Source organism: Ambystoma mexicanum, chromosome 7q, assembly GCF_040938575.1.
Source record: "Ambystoma mexicanum isolate Mex_15411 chromosome 7q, UKY_AmexF1_1, whole genome shotgun sequence".
NCBI lineage: Eukaryota > Metazoa > Chordata > Amphibia > Caudata > Ambystomatidae > Ambystoma > Ambystoma mexicanum.
This window is the reverse complement of record NC_090941.1, coordinates 661,404,969-661,425,714: the sequence shown is the minus strand read 5'-3', so window position 1 is coordinate 661,425,714 and position 20,746 is coordinate 661,404,969. Positions and strand designations below refer to the sequence as shown.

At 42.7% G+C, this 20,746-nt stretch overlaps 1 protein-coding gene across 2 annotated transcripts in view; it reads right to left on the bottom strand.

The window, feature by feature from the left end:
• FLT3 (fms related receptor tyrosine kinase 3) overlaps positions 1–20,746 on the bottom strand; it is an 842,728-nt gene that overhangs the window by 55,526 nt on the left and 766,456 nt on the right. For both annotated transcript variants that reach the window (XM_069639890.1, XM_069639891.1), the window contains exons 21-22: positions 20,551–20,662; positions 20,360–20,459 (exon numbers count right to left, since the gene is read on the bottom strand). In XM_069639890.1, the coding sequence (XP_069495991.1) occupies positions 20,360–20,459; positions 20,551–20,662 (212 nt within the window). The remainder of the gene's footprint in view (positions 1–20,359; positions 20,460–20,550; positions 20,663–20,746) is intronic.

Here is a 20,746-nt window from a genome sequence, read left to right as displayed (position 1 = left end):
TGCCATATTATGAACAGTTGAGGATTCCTGACAAGAAGCAGGGGTGACCTGTAGTTGTAGATAAGATTGTTGAGGAATACAATGCTTCTTGCAAAACTCAGACTCGAAACGTAGCAAATTAGATACCCAATCTATTTGTGGGTTATGTCTCCTGAGCCAAGTGATTCCCAAAATAACTGGAAAATGGGCAGCTCTAATGATGTCAAATTTAAGACTCTCCACATGCTGGGAAATTCGGACTTCTAGCTCCTCAGTCGTCTGCGTTATGGGTCCTGAAGACAAGGGAGTACCATCTACACCCTCCACCTTCTGGTCTTCGAGTCTAGCTAGCCTTTTGAGGCCCACCTTGTCAACCCATAAGGTATCAACGAAGTTACCGGCTGCTCCGCAGTCTAAGAGTGCCAAAGTCTCTACGAGCTGATCTTGGATCATCACGCTGATATTGATAACCATGAGTCTGGAATCTTCAGGTGTCTTCTTTGTGGATACAGCCAAAGAAACGTAGGGACTGGAAGATTTAGATAACCACCGGTTTTCTGTCCCTTTTAAAACCGGGGTGATTCGTTTCCCGAACGCCGTGGAGGTAGTTCGGAACAGTCCTTGAGCAGATGTTTGTCAGACCCACAGTAGGCGCAAAGCCCTCTTTCTCTTCGTCTTCTTCTTTCTTCCATGGTGAGTGGTGCTCGGGTGGTTCCAATCTGCATAGGTTCTTCACTCTGTTTAGAAGATGGAGGAAGAGTGTTGGATGATGTCCCTATGGTAGAGGGATTTTCTCTGTAACGTCTTCTTTCATTACGTCTCTCATGGAGACGATGTTCAATCTGTAGGACTGAGGATAAAAGATCCGAAAAAGAGGCAGGTCGGGGAGACCGGGCTAGTTCGTCCTTTATCTCCTCTTTGAGACCTCTACGAAAAATGGCAAATTGTGCCTGTTCAGGCCAACCGGCCCCTGCCGCCAGAGTCTTAAATCTAGTAATGTAGGTGAGGAGATCTGAGGCTCCCTGTTTAACATCCAGGAGATCCTCACAAGCAGTGTAGGTGAGTTCATGTCTTTCAAAGGATTCTCTGAGAAGAATCTTAAAATTCCCGTAATTCTGTAGAACCGGGTCTTCTCCTGTCACAAGAGGTGTAGCCCACGCAAGGGCATTGCCCACCATATTCGAAATGAGGAAGCCAACCTTAGCCTGATCAGAAGAAAACATATGAGGGCGGAAAGTGAAGTAAATAGTGGCAGCTTCCAGAAACTCTTTAAGTTTTTTGGGAGAACCGTCGAACTTCCCCGAAGATAGGGCCATAGGTGGCAATTCTGGGGGAGGGGAAGGTTCTTTGCCCAAAACCAATTGTTTTAATACCACATTTTCTGCCTTAACAGTCTGAAGCTCTTGAGAAAGGGACTGTACAGCTTTCCATAGTTCTTGGATTTGATCCTGCAACTGTTCTGGAGTAGCCATTGGTATCTTCTGGTGTTGCAAACTGTCACAATCTGGAGAATGACTTGAAGTCACCGTAAGGGTATTGTCCAAATGCTTCACTTTCCCACCCGAGGCACCACTCTCCTCACCTGAGTCTTCAGGGTCTGAGGCTCCGACGTCGTGTCTGTGGGCAAGGTAATCCTTTTTACTCTTCGTTGTGAATGCTCTGACACGGAATGAAGCCGTGGTGGAACTCTGTATTGGTTACCACCTTGGCTCCGTTCCCGTATGCAGGCGGGTAAGGGGAAAAAGCCCAAAGGCGGAAAAAACCCCTGAGTTGTAGTCGTGGATTGCGATGAGAGATGTAGTTGTCGCTGTAGTGGTAGTGAAATTCAATTGCCTCGGGATCCTTTAGGTAAACAAATCGAAGATCCTTCCGGAGAGGAAATGACAAGGAAGGAAAGAACACTGGCATGTAGCCGGTAAGCGTCAATACGCAGCAGCAGAGGGAAACCGGCGGAGGAGAGGAGCCGCCAGGGAGACGGGAAGGAAGGAGAAAAGCACTGGAAGCGTCTCACCGTGAAAACGAAAGGAGACGGTTGCAACGCAAGGAATCATGGGAAGCAGGAAGTAAATAGGCGAGACGAAGAACAGAGGAAAAAACACTAGACCGTAAACAGAGAAACGTGAAAAAAACGTGGTGGCAGTGTTAATGGCGGCGAAGCCGTAACAACGGCATCCATCGCCAACCAAGAGGGTTCATGACACAAGGTACATCAGGAACAGCTAGAGGTTGAATGAATCCCATGGGACATTGCCTGGGGGTCTTGGAGCATGCACACGCATCACGTCCTTGGACATAGTCCTCCAAGTCTTTGATCATGCCGCCCCACCATGCATTTCGTTGGATGTTTTCCAAGGTCTTGCGTATACCAAAATGTCCTGATCGTGGTAAATTGTGACACCACTTCAATGAGGTGTGCTGACAAATCAGAGTCGGCAACCATAGTCTTTTGTTGTGTGCATTCATCACAACATAAAACCACATATGATAAAAACCATCTAAAATGCAATTTTCTCATGTTACCAGCTGCGAACCCACAATTACCAACTGTACCCAATTACAACACTTTGTTCTTTGTTGTTAAAACCCCTGTTATGGGTCTATCTGACCATCATATGCATCTGGTTTAATGTTGTGATGAATTTTATGTTGCCAAAGTTCTTTGTAATGTATCTTTCAGGCTGAACCATAGGGTGAAATGTTTTTGATGAATTGACTACTAAACAGTGCAATGAAATTACATTTTATGAGGAAATTTGGTGGCTACTCTTTCCTATATTAGCAGTCCAGGCAGGTTTCAAGTTGTTAGGAGTCTTGACTACCAGGGACAACCCGTCTGCTGCTCTAACAAAAGACCCTGGAATCTCCAAGAGTTGGTTGACAACAGGATAAATGTGTTTCTACAAACATGGTGTTGAGAAAGAATACAGGGTATGTGCATGAGGAAAAGTTATTTTTAATAATGCTCAACAAAGAACAGGTCTGGGAAAGGCCCTGTCTCCTTTGAAACAGAGACCATTTTATGAAGGTAATACCATTTTATTATTCTATTTATTAGATAAACACTTTTATCGTATAACTGGACTTACCTATAGAGCAGGCAGACAACAGAAAATGTGTGTCTGTTGTTTCGCAGTACGGATGCATAAATATTATAAATATTCTACTGAATTAAGAAATGGCCACCTATCAAGAACCATTATATGGGTAATTCACTGCCCCGTTTAAAATACAGAGCTCCTGATGCTGATAACATAATTGTACCTATAGTATCATGTACACCTTTGCATTTTAGAAAAGGGTCTCACCTATTGTGCAGGCAATCAGTAGAGAATATTTTTGTTTTCCACAGTATCAATTGTAGTATTTTATAAAGAATTGCTGAATAAAGAAACTTCGACCGACTAAGAACTAAGAACATGATGCAACTAAACAAAGGTCAAGACGCTTTTTATTACTATTAACTTTATAGTTATCTAACTAGAAATAAACCTTGAGATGATCCCATTCATTTAATTATGGACCTGACTAACATCTTAGTGCAGTTAGAATCATATTATATTAAATATACGGTAAATAAAGGGAGATTTTGATACTATGCATCAATTAGACTCTGTTAAGAGGTGCAGGAACATATTTTTTATTTGTGTGCTACCTGTTTGATAGTTAACATTGCTGTAAATGCTGCAATACACCCACAGGAAATTCCTGTTATATTTCCCATATTTGAATACATAACCAAAGGATGTTGTTGCTTGTGTGCAGCACAACTGATGTTAGAAATATAACATCTCTTTTCATAATTTGTAAGAAAGGTCAAGTAAGAAATGAATGTATTAATTGAAATGAGAAAAAGTATTGAAATCCACACTCCCAAAAAATATTATGTTTTTCTGAATATTTTTTGTGAATAAGGGCAATATTTCATAAAGTCTTAGTTATGTGGTTCCATGGCTAGATGGATAAAATGTTCTAGGGAAGTACTACGACATTCCAATGTAACAGTCAATTATGAATTTCCAATTTGTTTCATGTGCTGGAATACTAGTGTTTGGTGATTTGAATCTTGAAATCCTTATTTATAATAATTAAATCCTCTTATTATTTAGGTAAGGGATTCTTATGCTTGGGATTTATATTAATTACATTCTAATTTTGAATGATTACATGCTTGATAGAAATCTTGTCTTTAATAGTTGAATCCTCAGATTTGTATAATCGGTTGCTCAAATACATAGTTTGAATAGTCAATTCCTCATAATCGGTTCCTCCAATTTCTTTAATCCTTAGTTTGAATAATCAGTTCCTCATGATCAATTCTTCTCATTTTAAATAATCAATTTCCCAAATCCTTAGTTTGAATAAACAATTCCTTATAATCAGTAACTCTAATTTCTTAAACCCTTAGTATTAATAATCAATTCATCATAGTCAATTCTTCACCACTCTAATGGCTCATCAGGAAGATCAATTATTTAACATAGTATAAGTCCAGGTACTAGCGTGATAAACATATGGGATGAAAGATATACTGGTAATCCATGAATTATAGGAAATTAAATATGCACGAGTGGTGTAATAGTGAAATATATGTTAAGCTCTTGGGTGGTCTAAACTTGAAATATATTCCCCTTTAGTATTCTTATTCCATTATGTATGCTGCCAATGAGTTATTTAGGTTCAATTACAGAATCTGTGGAAAGTGAGGGGAAAATGAGGCAAAACCTCTTTTTTTTGGCCCCAAACAGCTTGGGTGTTGATTGGAATTTGGGAAACATTTCGAGTGGTAATGGGAGGCATGACAAGTAATTAACTTCTGGCGCATGCTGCGATGCAATAGATAGAAAAAGACAATCTGGGAAGAGCTCTACACAGTGAACAACTTCTAAAATAAGATGTTCAATGTTGTTCCTAACAAATTGTTAAGACAATCACCTATGTAGACCTACAATGAGCAACACACATCTGAGCTAATGTTATACATAAATGTAAACACTCTGCATATTAGCAATCAAACCCAAATTAGATTTTGAGTTATTGAGCTGTCAAAACCCTACAACCAGTACAGAGCACTCTATGAGAGTCTCATTGTAAATGAGTGGGAAAATCCAGCAGAAAGAGCTCAACTACTTCTGCAGTTAGGACTCGGCACTGGATTCCCTTGATTATCACATGAAGCAGTGTCAGAATGTGTATTCCTTTCCAGAATGGAGAGTCCCATAGAGCATTCATAGAGCATCTGTAAGTCAAAAACCTTTGAATGCAATAGCCCCAGTGTTCTTTCCAAGCTCAAGCTCGATGAAGCTTAATAAATAGTTTACCAGGCATGAACCACGAGAGTTTCCGCAAAACAAGATCCTGACTTTGCTTACACAACAAATAGATCAGAAATTCTCTCGTGTAGAAACCTGAAGAAATTTAAGAGTGTCTACATTGTGGAATGGGGTCAGAGAATGATTCCCTATTTGAGAACTGTAGTAAAGGGAAACTCCCTGAGACCATCGGAAAAGTTTGGAACAATGAAAGAATAAATCCTTTCAAAATAGTCGAAGGCACACCCCCTTCAAAGGTTGTGAACAAAAGATGTCAATGTCTCCGCAAGATATTCTCATTAAACAGCAAAGCATTACACATCTACTGAATTTCCCTCCTACTACTGTTTATTATACATTTTCACTGTTCTCTGACACAACAAATCCTGTTCAAGCAGATTTACCAACTCCACTTCTAGAGATGTTAACTCTTTCTGATTATGTCTGATAGTTTGTGGCTATTATATATTGGCCAATGTATTTAATATGAATGGTTGGAAAGAAATTCTGCCTGTCGGAGAATGCCTAGCAGAGCAAGATACAAACGTGATCTGGGTCAGATTGGCTGAGAATAAATATGGGATTTCATGCTCAGCAAAGTTAGATTGAGCAACAGGCAGAAATACGATCACAGACAGGAGAGAAGCCATGTTCTACAATGCATCCCAATTCTGGGCGTGAGGGGGCACTTGGCTCCCACGCACTCCTTTGGGTGTCAAGAAGATATGGGGACAGGCCTTTGAAAAAGTGTTCCTGTTAAGACAGGCTCGTCGAGTAAGGCCTTAATATGGGCAGTGTTTCTTCCTCCCCTATAATGTTCCTTTCTCACCAGAAGAGCAGGGGGCTAAGCACATTTGCATAGGTGACACACATATGTAAATTAATACAGAAATGTTATACCAGCAGAGAGGTAATGGCTGGTAGATCCTGTTCAGCATACCTATTTTCACAGTTAAATGTAACACATCAACCCTTTCTGTGATCTAGCATTTGAAAACATCACAGACAAAGGTTATAGTTGTTTAGCAAGAAGTAAACATCCAAAAGATACAAGGACATAAACTCACTCCAGTGCAGCCCAGGAAGGTAGGAACAGCTATGTAGAATAAAAGGCCTAAAGAAAAAGGCAATGGGCTTCGGAACTCAAACTCCAAATAGCATTATAGGAAGTGTGTCATTGGGCAGTGTCTCTGTATGGGGCAAATGAAGGGGATTGTCTTGGGGTTTGCATATGCTCACTGCAGTTTAAGTATTCTGTTAAGTAAACCTTTTTAACTACATAGTTGCACTGTATACCTGAATTGTATAGTGTATAGTGCAGAATGGGTGAAAGGAATGGCAGATAAAATGTTCATGCCATGGCCAGAAGGGGAATCACTGTGGAAAGCAGTATTGCAACACACGACCCCATACTTGCACACTGCGTACACGGAAAGAAGATAAAAAAAGATGCACTATTTTAGAGCTTTGAAAGATGTACCAGGAAGAGTGGGAGGATCCACCACCTGAGGAGTGGATGCTTCATCATTGTAAGGAGGAAGGTGCTGAGCCCTCATCTCCCCTTACCTCGCCAAATGTAACCTGCGATAGAACGGAAGATGTACGATTGTATCCGTTAAAGGAACTGAAAGCAGCAAACGGGTATAGTAATCCGATATACGTACCACCCGCTTATAGCAGTGACGACAGTCCAGAGGATAGTAAGAGAAAAGAGGAGCTCTTTAAGATCTTGCAGGACAAAGAGGGGAAAAGTGAGCAATCAAATATATCGACAGAGATAGAACAAGAGATTAAGAGGTGGAAAGGAGAGAAGGATAAAGCAGACGAGGTAACACTTGTACAGAACAAATGGATGGGAGGACAGATATTGCTCAAGCTAGATGGGAAAAGCATTGAGGAAGCAAGGCAAAAAGAAGATCAGGACAAACAGGATAGAAAAGTCAGGGAACGAGAAAGGAGATTTAAGGAAGATGAGCATAAAAGAAAGAACAGACAGCGGCGAGAACAGATGTATCAGGAGGTGCAACAAAAGAAAGAAGAAATGGCAGAGGAACAAAGGAAGCATGACAACAGGCAGAGAGCAATAGAAGAACAGGATAGGCAACAAGGGAAAAGAGAAGAGGAGGAAGCGCAGAAATTAATGGACAAATGAATACAGAGACGAAAAGAAGAGGAAGAAAGGAGAGCAGGGGCAAGGAGAGAAGAAATAAGACAGGAAGAGGAGAGAGTTAGATGGGAGGTGAGAAAGCAAAGAGAACTAGATTAAGAAATAGAACGTAAGAGAAGACAACGGGAGCGCAATATTAACATCATTCAAAAGGAGCTAATGGAGCCAAGTCCAGCGATATAATGGGGCAATATAGAGGAGCTCCTCCCGTTACAGGGAGCAAAGTCAGGGCCATCTAGAGTAGCCTTAGAAGAGAACTTTGGTATAGGAAACATCGGAGACAGGATCGATAAAGCCTATAAAAAATTAAGGGAAGGTAGTAAATTAGGAAGCCGAGGGAAGGGAGATCACATGCTGGTCTTCCAATCACGAAGCAAAGCGGAAAATCTGTGCAGCCTCGAGCATAGAGCCTTATCCTTAAGCAGACTGACCTTAGATAAGGGTGAAGGGGATGAGGTCACACTAGTTGGGGACTAGATATGTCAGACGAAGAAAGAGAATCCTTCCGTAGGGAGGAGGTGCATGTGCCCCCAAGGGAAGCCTGCAGATGGACAAAAAAGTAAGATGGTCCAATCTAGAGCAACCAAAGGCTAGAACGCCATTACCGGCATGCCGGTAAAGTCCCGAAAATGGCCCTTAGCGGCATCATTTAAAGCGCAGATTGCACTACCGGCATGAATCAAGACGGCATTAGCGGTGACCGCTAATAACAGTCACTGTAAATAAGCGGAACCGGAAGTAGCTTCATCGCACAGGAAAGGGAAAGAGCACATCGGCCATCTTTAAAAACACAATCCATTGCCATCCTCAGCAGCCAGGACCTGTAATACATTGCTGTGTGCCAAATTCAATCCACAACAACAATACAATGCCCAAGGCTGAGAAAAAGGGCGCCTCCCACCAGCGCAATGAGTGCTTTAATGAAGACGAGCTAACCATGCTTGCGGAGACCCTGGCAGAGAATGCCGATGTCGTGTTTGCCCAGAGCGTCAAGAGGGAGGCTGTCATCACGCATGGGGGACATGGAGTGTGGTGCCACCTCATCGGCTGAAGGAGGTGAGTGTCCAAAGAAAACACTGTAGCGCAGAGTCTGATGTTAGTCCACCAATATGTCTGTCTAAAGAGGCAAACCATGGCCCAATACACACACATTCCCAGCCTAGTTGTCGTACGCAGCACAGACACATGCAGATGCCTGCAGCAAGGCAATGCCATACCTTACATAAACCACACTAAGATGTTAATGGCATAAGTCACACTGCATGCAGGCCACAACAAATATGCATGTCACATAGCATACGTCTGCCCCAACATGAGTGACCCCGACGGATGCCTGCATTACCCACCCATATAGCAAGCAATGTGATCATCCAAACTCCACTGCCTATAACCCTCTATTGTGTAGATGAGCAATTATACAAATGTATGCATGATGCTTCTCAAACCAGCACTCATGCCATCCCTCTCTCCGACCCCCACAGGCTCAGATCATGACAGCAAGGCCCAGGACTCACCCCACAGCCGACCACACCCCGGAAGAGGGCCCGGGATGAGGGCAACAGGCCTTCCACATCTAAGTTTATTAACGGTGCCTCTAATAGCGGGCTCTTAGGTCGGAATAGCCCGGAGCGGTATGCGATGCCGCTAATCCTTTACCGGCATCGTTTTTCCATTACCTCCAACCTCATAATCACCCCCATTGGGTGCAGGAAAATAGATGTATGATTTGGAAAAAATTACAGGAGGAAACACGCTAGCAATAGGGGACATTAAGAGTCTCTTATCAGCAATTCATGGGGGAAGAGCTGATGACATATGGAAGAGAGCAGGCTATTCAAGTGTGACACCACAGAACACAGCGCACGATGAAGCAATGTTTAATAATTGTAGAGCAGATGTCTGGAGTGCTCTCAGGGTACAGTATCCTGATATGTCAGACATGGGTGCAATCATGACACGTAAAATGAAAGAAGATGAAGGTCCTCTTGCTTATATTCAGGACATTCAAGAGCACTGGAATCTTGAAACAAGGGAACCGTGGGGAGAAAACTGTGGCATTATTTCACCACATTCTATGTCAAGGGTTGCCCAAGCAAGTACAGAGGCAAATGAAAAAGCAAGTGAGAATGGAAGCAAAGCCATGGGCAGAAATACAATTGACAATAGGTCATCACTGTCGGCTGTTGCAGGAGAAAAACAAGAAGAGAGAAGAGGCTAGGAAACTTGAGGAAGCTAAACTGGTACAGAAGAAATTGTCAAAATGTGCAATAGAAGGGGTAGTATTGACAAGCGGAGAAGGACTAGGAGTACACCAAGCAGCAGGTACATCGCAGACGAATGATCAGCGTCTGATTACCCAAGGAGGGAATAGGTGTGTACCACGAGGTAGAGGCAAGGGATACAGAGGATGGGGTGGATTCCAAAACAATCAAGGTGGGTTTCAGAATGCACAGAATGAGAATCAGATGCGCATCGAGAGTTCAACCAAGGGGGACTAGCTAGAAGGGCTTCTCTTGTATGTTGGACTTGTGGGATGATAGGGCACATTGCTTGCGGGGTCAATTCTCAAAGGGAGGATAGCTTATCCTCCAGCATATAGTTCACAAGCCAGGGAAGGGTTTGCCCAAAATCAGGGTATCAGACACAGACGCCGCAAATGCAACAGGTACAGCCACCACAGCAATTACAGCAAGCACAAATGAATCCACCGCAAGGGCAGTTGCAGCACGCCCCTACGCAGATACAACAGATACAACAGAATGCAAACACGAGACAGTTACTGACAACTAGAATAGGGGATGTCACTGTGGTGGCAGGAAATCCTTTCATGGGTACAGGGGTATGCATGTATCCACAATAGCACAGCTCACAGGGCGACTTGATGTGTTCAGTACTATCAGTGACACCAGACCCACAAGAGGAACCAAGGGTCGATGTGACTATTGGAGGCAAATCTTTTTCATTTTTAGTAGACACTGGGGCTACTCGTTCATGTATACGAGGAGGAAAATATCCAGTGTTGGGAAAAGCCATGAATGCTCAAGGGTTCTCTGGAGCTACGAGTCAAGTTCCTTTTACTGATGAATTTCCAGTCTCTATAGGAGAGTATGATATGTCAGTTCCATTGTTGTATTCAAGACAAACGCCAGTTAATATTTTGGGAAGAGATTTGATAACAAAACTCAATATGACCATTTCTTTTACTGATGAAGAGAGTGTGTTCAACTTTTGGAATACATTACATGAATTTGGGTGAATTTATATTGGCATTCACAGGGCAAATGGCTCTGCGAGGCGTTCCAATAGAACCACAGGTTTTTCTTTACGACTGAGCAGTCTGTTGACATGGCTACCTGGCTTAGTGGGAAGAACTATGAGAATATCTGATTAATTTTTGTATAGACCACAGATACCCATGGACGAAGAGGGGGACAGACAATCCCTATCGAATTAGATGCAGCCATAGTACGAGGGGAAATGGCAATGCTCCTAGGAACGGATGATGAGGATAGACCATGGAGAGCAGTGATAGCTATTGAAAAGGGGAGTTTAGAGATGACCCAGCAGATGATGAAGTAGTGCTCTTTATGAGCATCAAATACTTTATTAGAATGGAGAAAAGGGAAATCCCACGGCGAATGGCGATAATGTGGCAGCGCCCAGAATTTCTTTGACGAAGACATGGAGAAGGTGCCAAGCACCTTATGGATTACAGGCCCTCATGACATAACTCTAGGGCACATTGCTTGCGGGGTCAATTCTCAAAGGGAGGATAGCTTATCCTCCAGCATATAGTTCACAAGCCAGGGAAGGGTTTGCCCAAAATCAGGGTATCAGACACAGACGCCGCAAATGCAACAGGTACAGCCACCACAGCAATTACAGCAAGCACAAATGAATCCACCGCAAGGGCAGTTGCAGCACGCCCCTACGCAGATACAACAGATACAACAGAATGCAAACACGAGACAGTTACTGACAACTAGAATAGGGGATGTCACTGTGGTGGCAGGAAATCCTTTCATGGGTACAGGGGTATGCATGTATCCACAATAGCACAGCTCACAGGGCGACTTGATGTGTTCAGTACTATCAGTGACACCAGACCCACAAGAGGAACCAAGGGTCGATGTGACTATTGGAGGCAAATCTTTTTCATTTTTAGTAGACACTGGGGCTACTCGTTCATGTATACGAGGAGGAAAATATCCAGTGTTGGGAAAAGCCATGAATGCTCAAGGGTTCTCTGGAGCTACGAGTCAAGTTCCTTTTACTGATGAATTTCCAGTCTCTATAGGAGAGTATGATATGTCAGTTCCATTGTTGTATTCAAGACAAACGCCAGTTAATATTTTGGGAAGAGATTTGATAACAAAACTCAATATGACCATTTCTTTTACTGATGAAGAGAGTGTGTTCAACTTTTGGAATACATTACATGAATTTGGGTGAATTTATATTGGCATTCACAGGGCAAATGGCTCTGCGAGGCGTTCCAATAGAACCACAGGTTTTTCTTTACGACTGAGCAGTCTGTTGACATGGCTACCTGGCTTAGTGGGAAGAACTATGAGAATATCTGATTAATTTTTGTATAGACCACAGATACCCATGGACGAAGAGGGGGACAGACAATCCCTATCGAATTAGATGCAGCCATAGTACGAGGGGAAATGGCAATGCTCCTAGGAACGGATGATGAGGATAGACCATGGAGAGCAGTCATAGCTATTGAAAAGGGAAGTTTAGAGATGACCCAGCAGATGATGAAGTAGTGCTCTTTATGAGCATCAAATACTTTATTAGAATGGAGAAAAGGGAAATCCCACGGCGAATGGCGATAATGTGGCAGCGCCCAGAATTTCTTTGACGAAGACATGGAGAAGGTGCCAAGCACCTTATGGATTACAGGCCCTCATGACATAACTCTATTGAAGGGGGTAGCGGAATTAAAATAAAGCTGAAACCAGGAGCAATTGTCTCGACAGGCAGATGAGGGTATTTTTAAGACTATGGGCGTCATCACAAGTTGGGCGGTAATGCCGGCGGTATTACCGCTGGCGGTATTAGCCCTACCGCCAAACCCCTCGGCGCTAATTCCCCATTCCCCACTGAGCCTATTCGGGAATGCCCCATTCCCCATTGGGCTCAATGGGGAATTTTCACGCTATTACCGCCGGCGGGAAATCCGCCGGCGGTAATAGCGCGAATTTTCGGCGGATTTCCCCCCAGCTCAGAGATGGGGAGAAATCCGCCGAAGCCCTGATTTGGCGGACCCTTAAATCAGGCGGTAATAGCGCGACCGCCGGATTTAAGGGTTACAGCCAAACTCGTGATGAGGCCCTTTGTCAGCACTGATGGAACATGGTATCCGAGCACTGTCAGAATCATATAGATTTATACAAGATATGAGACCGATTAACCAGATTGTAGATGCAGAGTTTCCTTTAGTTCTGAAGCCAGCGACGATACTATGTAGTATCCCAGTAGAAGCTCGATATTTCACAGTGATCGATTTGAAAAATGCGTTTTTCAGAATCCCGTTGCACAAAGACTCGCAAGACTTGACTTCATTTATGTTTTGCCAGACTCATCTGAAACATACTCATTTGCCCCAAGGGTACTGTGAGTCCCCATCGATCTTTAACAGACTCCTTCAGATGGACCTAGGAAATATTGATTTGAAGAGCACTGTGATACAGTATGTAGATGACATTTTAATTTGTAGCATCACAGAAGATGAGTGCAGACAGGACTCGATTCAGTTAATGACTATCCTAGCAGACCAGGGATACACGGTAGACAAAGAGAAGCTGCAGTATTGTCAAGAAGAGGTGTTATACATAGGCCAGTTGATTTCACAGGAGGGAAAAAGAGTAATACCTGAAAGAGCTGAGGCGATCATGAAGACTGCAAAACCGCACACAGTGAAACAGATGCAACCGATTTTGGGGCTGTGTAATTATGTAAGAGCCTGGGTGTTTGACTACAGTTCGTACACAAGACCGCTTTTGCAGGATTTAAAGAAAGCACAGGCAAACAAGGAAAAAATAGAATGGACTGAGGAAATGGAGGGAGGGTTTGAAGAGCCGACGGAAACAATTTGTACAGCCCCTGTTTTAGGAATTCCCAATTATGCTGAGGAGTTTTTCTTATTTTCGCGCACAAATGGGACAGTTATGACTGCAGCGCTTACACAGAGAATCACAGTGGGGGTTAGAAGCCTCTAGCGTATTATAGTGTGATTCTAGACCCAGTTATGAAGGGACACTTTTCTTGTGAACAGTGGTTGGTAGCCACCGCGTTTGCAATTGAGAAGTCTACAAGCATTGTAATGGGCTGCTCTATGACTCTTTTCGTGGAACATGCTATGTTTGTCATTTTAGAGAAACCCAACGGAGGATTGACATCTCAGAGAGCTTCTGTTTACGACATGATAATTTCAAACCCAGCGATTACAATTGTTAGATGGAAAATAGTGAACCCTGCCACTTTTGTAGCTGAGCCAGTGACAGAGGGCGAGCATGTGCATGACTGCATGAATTATGTAGAGTTTTATGATGATATACCATGCATAAAGGAAAATGTGTTGTCAGGAGGGGAAATTCTCTTTATTGATGGTTCTTCAAAAATGTATCAAACAAGAGGAGAAAGGCATTCTGGTGCAGCTGTAATGAGGCACAGAGCAAATGGTAAGTTTGAAGTTGTAGCAAGTTGAAGATTACCATCTCACTTTTCAGCGCAAGCAGCAGAATTGGTAGCGCTTATTGTCGCAGCTCGAGAATCATGAAGGGCAGGAAGTGACAGCATACAGTGACTCCGCCTATATGACGTCAACCTTATGTGCAGGGCTAGCACGTTGGAAAAGGAGGGGCTACCTCCTAGCAGACGGCACTCCAGTGCAGCACACATCTTTATTGGACAGGCTTATTAAGGCACTACAACTTCCAGTAGTAGCCATAGCGATAGTTAAATGCACAGCACATACTAAGCAAATTGACTTTATTTCTTGCAGGAGCAAAGCCGCAGACACAGATGCCAAAAGGGTTGCATATTCACCAGATATTTCAAGTTTTGATACTCCAGATGTCAAAGACAAAGTAGTCATGATTATGGTAGTGATAGAAGGATTTAATCATTTACCGAGAATACAATTAATGGAGATTCAAGGAAGTGTACCACAGGAAGAGCACGAATGTGGAAACGAAGCAGGTGTTCTTTATCCCCACTGGAGCATTATGGCGACAGGACAGCACTGGAAACCCGGTGATGCCAGCAGCCTTATTAAGGGTAGCACTTGAACAGCTGCATTACCCTGCGCATATAACTAGGGAAAGTCTTGCTGCAACAATTGCAGAAGAATGGTTTGTACCAAATTTGTTAGAACACATTGCATTTTATGTAGTAAACTGCATCGTATTTCAAAGGTTTACAGCTGGGCATACACTGGGACGATTAGAGGAGTCATTCATCGACCGAATGCTCCTTTTCAGCATTTACATATCTACTACATTGATATGCTGCAGGTATGTAGTGGATACAGGTATCTGATAGTAGTGGTGTGTCCCTTCTGTAGGTGGATCGAAGCAGGTCCATGTACACACCATCATGCCACTTGCGCAGAAATGTATTTAGTACGTGAATTCTTTCCAAGCTGGGGAGTGTGTGAAGTGTTGAGATCTGATAATGGGCCACATTTTGTCAATGAAGTCTTTGAACAGATATAACCATTGTTGAGTATTAAGCACAAGTTTTCTTCTGCTTATCACCCGCACACGAACAGTATATGTGAGAGATTCAACAGCCTCCTTAGAGAAAGGTTTGCCAAGCTCAAGCTGACACAGAAAAAGGGATGGCTATATTATTAGCTTTATATGCCCTAAGGAATCAGCCTGGTTCGGACAATCACCTCACACCCTACAAACTAGTGACAGGAAGATACATGAGCACACCTTTGACTCCTCCATCAAGGAGTAGAAGTGATGCCCAGAGCAAAAATGTTAGGAAATTAATTACGTGATTATTTGACATGTAGGACCACTAGTATCTCTCTCATTTGAGATCAACTCAAGCGCCAGGGGGGTCGGTTTCAGAACACATATGAAAACCATCCAGCAACCGGATCTTCTGAACTTTTATCAGTACCAAAACTGGTGATACCGTGTTGATCGAAACTTCACGTGGAAATTGCACAAGCCTAGGTTTGATGGCCTGTTTGTTATAACTTCTTGCTGACACGACCTCTCCCACTGTATCGAACACCCAGGTGGGTATCTCATCATATTTAATAATGTTGGGCACCACCAAGTACAGCCCTTCTGCACTGGCAGGTAATCATTTTATCTTTCACAGTAGTTTTTTCTGTGCAGTCTACAACTCTTTTTGGTCTCACTTGTGCCACGACTGTTTTCCAGTTCTTGAATAGCTGCAGCCCTTGTGGGTACAGATTCCAGTATAGAGACTTTCTCATTCATCATGGCTGTAATTGGCTCATCGTGTGAGGTCAGTTTGGCTCATCATTAACTAGCCTACTCCCTCATTAGGATTTGATAATTTCTTGGTCATTCCGTCACCTTAACTGGTCTGGTGCATATGTCTCTCTCCTTTGAAGTCCCTCTGTGGTGCCTCCATCCAAATGTGTGCTCTTTTGCACACTCCACGGGGCAGGCACGTCTGCGTCTGGTCTTTCTAAATATAACTCTGCTACTGGGATGTGTTCCTGATTCTGCTTGATTTCCCCAGCACCTAAATATTTCACTTTTTCTTTAAATGGTTTGTAATAGGTGGCACATGGTGGGTACACAATCCAATTTTAATTGTTGGGTTCGTTCTATGAGATGGGGAACTGCTGCATATTTATGCAGTAAAGCTCTTCTCTTGCAGTCTTTCATCCCACATCTCGTGATGAAGACGTTGTGCAATAAACATACTACGTCGAAACCGGTTGAGCTTTTCTTACAGGGATGTGATCTACACAACATTTTCACTCCTAGATCCACCCTTATGATAGATTGTTTTAATTATTTCTATTGTATGTTTTTCGAACTTCTAAAATATTAAAATAACTAGACGGGATGTGGGGATTGTACTCACTCCCGATTGTGAATCAATTGTGTTATTGTTATTTTTAGCTATTGTTGTTTGGATGAATGTCATTTTGAATGTTGTATGGTTTGAATGCTGCACTATGAATGCTTTTGATGATGGACTAATTTTAGCCATGTGTTATGTTTACCCATGCTGTTGTGTTTTGTAATAATATGGTCTTTAAAGTATTGTGTCATTAATTGACTACTTTGTACATTTTTGTATCATGGTTAATAAAAATTGATACATTTTGTAAGCAACACAGTTTTGCTCTCTGGACATTTTTTCCAGATTTCTCTGTTTGTTATAGACACCTCACACGATTGATACACAATAATTATCAAAATTTCAGATTTGGAACACATCAATGATTTTTTGAAAAGACACATTTTTCTCTTGTTAATTAATAAATAATACACCAAAAGTAGATTTTTGTAAAAAGAAGTATAAACAGGACATTTATCAATTTAGAAATAATATCTCCAAATGATACAATTATTGTTTATCCGTGCATTTGTGCCTGGATCACACTATAATGCATTTACAATCCTTGTTGCCATTACGGATCATATTGAAACAAATGAAAATATGGACAAAGTGTATTCAAATTACAAACATTTACAGTGTGTGTGTTAACACTGGGAAGGGAGTTGACACGACTGTGTTTTGGCCATTCATTAGCAGGTCTCTTCTTGCTGATAATTGCGTAGTGAAAAGACTGCAGGCGGTGCCGCCATTATAAAGAATTCTGGACATCAGTGTCACACATTTAGTAAACTCAAACCTGTGAAGAAAGAAGCATTGGAGGGCTGTGTCACAGTAAGAAAACAGCTGAAGATCAAGGAAAGGCCTGGAATAGCTGTCTGGCCTGTTGTCAAAGGATGGAGTGGCCAAGAACCGGTTATCTATCCTTGAAGAACAGTGAACATGAGAAGCTAAATCAGCCCTTCTTAAGGTGCAAGAAAGAACACCATGAGTGCCAAGTTTATTAATTCAAGACAATTAAATGCTTCAAAACAGACAGAAATACGGTCTCCTGTCATGTGTGGCAAGGATGGAAATAGGAGTTGGGCGTACAGACCTGGAGTGCGATAACAGTGTGCCTATACTCCCTTTTATTCTCAGGAGCATTGCTACTATTACAAGGACAAGTTCAAAGACAGTCTGAAAGGGAGACTGCATGAGCAATGAGAGGTGTTCTGCTATTTGGGTGGGGAGACCACCCACTGGCACCTAGGGTACCAGTTTATGTGCTGCTAGTGAGCTGAATGTTCCAGAAGGGCACAAGCGTGCCAACCAATTGTAGAGGGCCATATAAGGAAGTGCCTTATAGTTTGATAGCCAATTGTGTATCATGTATCTAGTAACTGATGCAGATGACTTGCACTAGGGTTGGGCATAAGTTGTCCACCTGACTGTAGAGACCGAATCGCAACCCATCCCTATATAGAAAGTATACTTAGATGCTCCCCTTAAGCCAATCACAATCCCCATAGGTTTTTCTTAGTTTGACATGCAGTATGACATCACGTATGACACATTTTTGCTATATAATTGTGTTTTTCTGCAAAATGATTGAGAGCTCAAGCGAACGTCTGTTGACGTCCATTGTAACACCCTGTTTTAGACAATTGAAAACAACACAGTCAGAGGAGAAATTTGGCCAACTTCTTGAGTTGGTCTTATTATTTGTTGTAAGAGTTATTCTGCATCCCCATCCTCGTACGATGTGTTACTGATTTAAAGGGCCCACTGTGGGTTCAACAGTGTATCAGGGTGCTGCTCATTTGAAAAAAAAAAGCAAATTGTTATGTAATGTCATGCATCAGTGAGTATCTTTTCTGGCACCGCCTTTTGCACTAACACATGTTTTCTACTGCGAGAAACTCATTTAAAAATCTTTTACCCATTTTGGAATTTATTGCACTAGCATAGTATAATGCTTTATGAATGTTGGTGCAAAACAGGAACAAACATTTTACAGCCTTTATGTATTTACGCCACAAGCATGCCAGGTGTTTTACATTTGATTACTTTTGGTTTGTATCCAGTGCACATCGCCAAAACAATGTGACAAATAGAATGTGCAATGCTTACCTAAAGCCTAACCCAGCCAAGACTGAATTCCTACTGCTGAGCAACAACACTGCATCCCATGACATCCAGACCTGGATCTCCACTACGAACCTTGGGGCCTTCACACCCCAGTTGATCACCTGCACCAAATCCCTTTGGTTCGACATCGACAGACACCTGGCCTTCAAGCACCTTATAGGAAGGAAGACATCACCTTTCTCTCCTGCAGAAAATGAAGCTCTTCATCTTCAGATATGCTGTCCAAGCCTCTGTTCTCTCCCACCAGAATGGTGTCAATGCCCTTATGGAAGGCCTTCCAGCTAGTATCCTGATACCCCTGAGATGTGTCCTACAGGCTGCAGCATGACTTATCAAAGTACTCCGCAAATTTGATCACGTCCTGCCTACCTTTATCAAACTGTACTGGTTGCTGCATCAAGTTCATATCATCTTCAAGTCCTGCTGCATCATCTAATTTACAAGTTTGTCATTCTCAAGTCCCCAAGCTTTCTCACTGAGAAACACATCATCTCCAGACGTCTATGATCCACCAGAAGTAAGAGCATGTGCAGACTTGAACTCCGTTAGTGCAGAAGGGAAAGTACCAGAAGACAGACCTTTTCTGTCGATGACCCCAGACTCTGGAACCTCTTCTCCATCAAAACCAGAAACACCCTCTTGCTCCTATGTTTTAGGAAGGAGCTCGAGACCATCCTCTTCCAGGAATGGTTCCTCCCGAACACTTAGGTCCACACACCCTCCTATCCCCACTTAACCTGGGAGTGGTTGATCTGCTCCCCCCTTTTTCCTCCACTGGTTGTCTTGCTGCCAAATGTTCTCCCCTGCCACTTCTCTGTTGTTTGCTCCCTGCTCCCTTTTATCTATGCTTCCTTCACCTTGTCCTTCCTCCTATGGCTTGAAAAGTGATCCAAGCTTCCTAATGCTAGGCCAGCGCTCAATAAATACAATAATAATAATGCTAATTATAATGTGGTGTTAACAACCGATGAGGCGGGACAGATCGGGTGTTAAGGCCATTATCACCCCAGGTTGCCAAAGTAGCACAAAACATTTTTTTTCCTTTGTTCAACAGGACGCTTCACGCATCCCGTTGAACGAAGGAAAATCCTTTCCCAAGATGGCCACCATGGAAAGGTAAGGCGGGACTCCCTTTCCATGGCGGCCATCCAGAGCACTGAGGATGGCAGACAGTAACACCACTGCCGAAAGGTAAGTGGATGGAGGTGGTTATGGGTTATATTTAAAAAAAAAAAAAAATGTCATCCTGCGGGGGGGGGGGGGGGGTGTTTGGGGGGAGGGTTCTGTAAAACGTGGGCTGAGATCAGAGATTTCAACGAGCGTTCTGCAGAATCCGATTGGCTGCGCCCCCCCACCCCCGGTGCTGATAATATTTTATTATAACATGTTAAAAAAACAAAGGTAACTGACACACGCCTGGATTCTTAGAGGACACCTACAGAAGAATTGCAGATCGGTGAGATTTTTTTGAAATGTGACTGGGCTGTTGTCTTTTATTATAGATCCAACATGTTGTTTCCAGTTCCATGTCTTAGTTTCCAAGTGTGACATGTGAGGGTGCAGGAACTGTAACTGTTTTGCTGAACATTTGAGAAGAAAATTGACACCAGATCTGGGGGTCGACAGGACTGAGTACACCCCGCTTACACATGTTAACCTGGATAATGACAGCATAGAGCATTCCTAAATGATAATCACTTACATTTCTTCTGTAGCATAATATGGTTGGTCCATCTTAAACCCATTTCGGAGTAGTTTGTAGAAGTTCCCGTCAACCTGCATGCCTGGGTATGGATTCACACCTATAGATAATATGGCACACCTTTAATGTTAGTAATGGTCTAGACACACAATTGTATATAGTATTGTGTAATTGTCCATACTGTACTGTACCGATGGAGAAGATTTCCCACAGCAATATTCCATAAGACCAAACATCACTTTTAATAGTATATATTCCTTCAAACAAGCTTTCAGGGGCCATCCATTTTACAGGTAAGCGAGCCTAGGTAAGAGAAAAGGGACAGCGTGAGCAACTTTATGTTTGTTATTTTAAACATGTTTGAAAGTAATCCCTTCATGGCAAAGA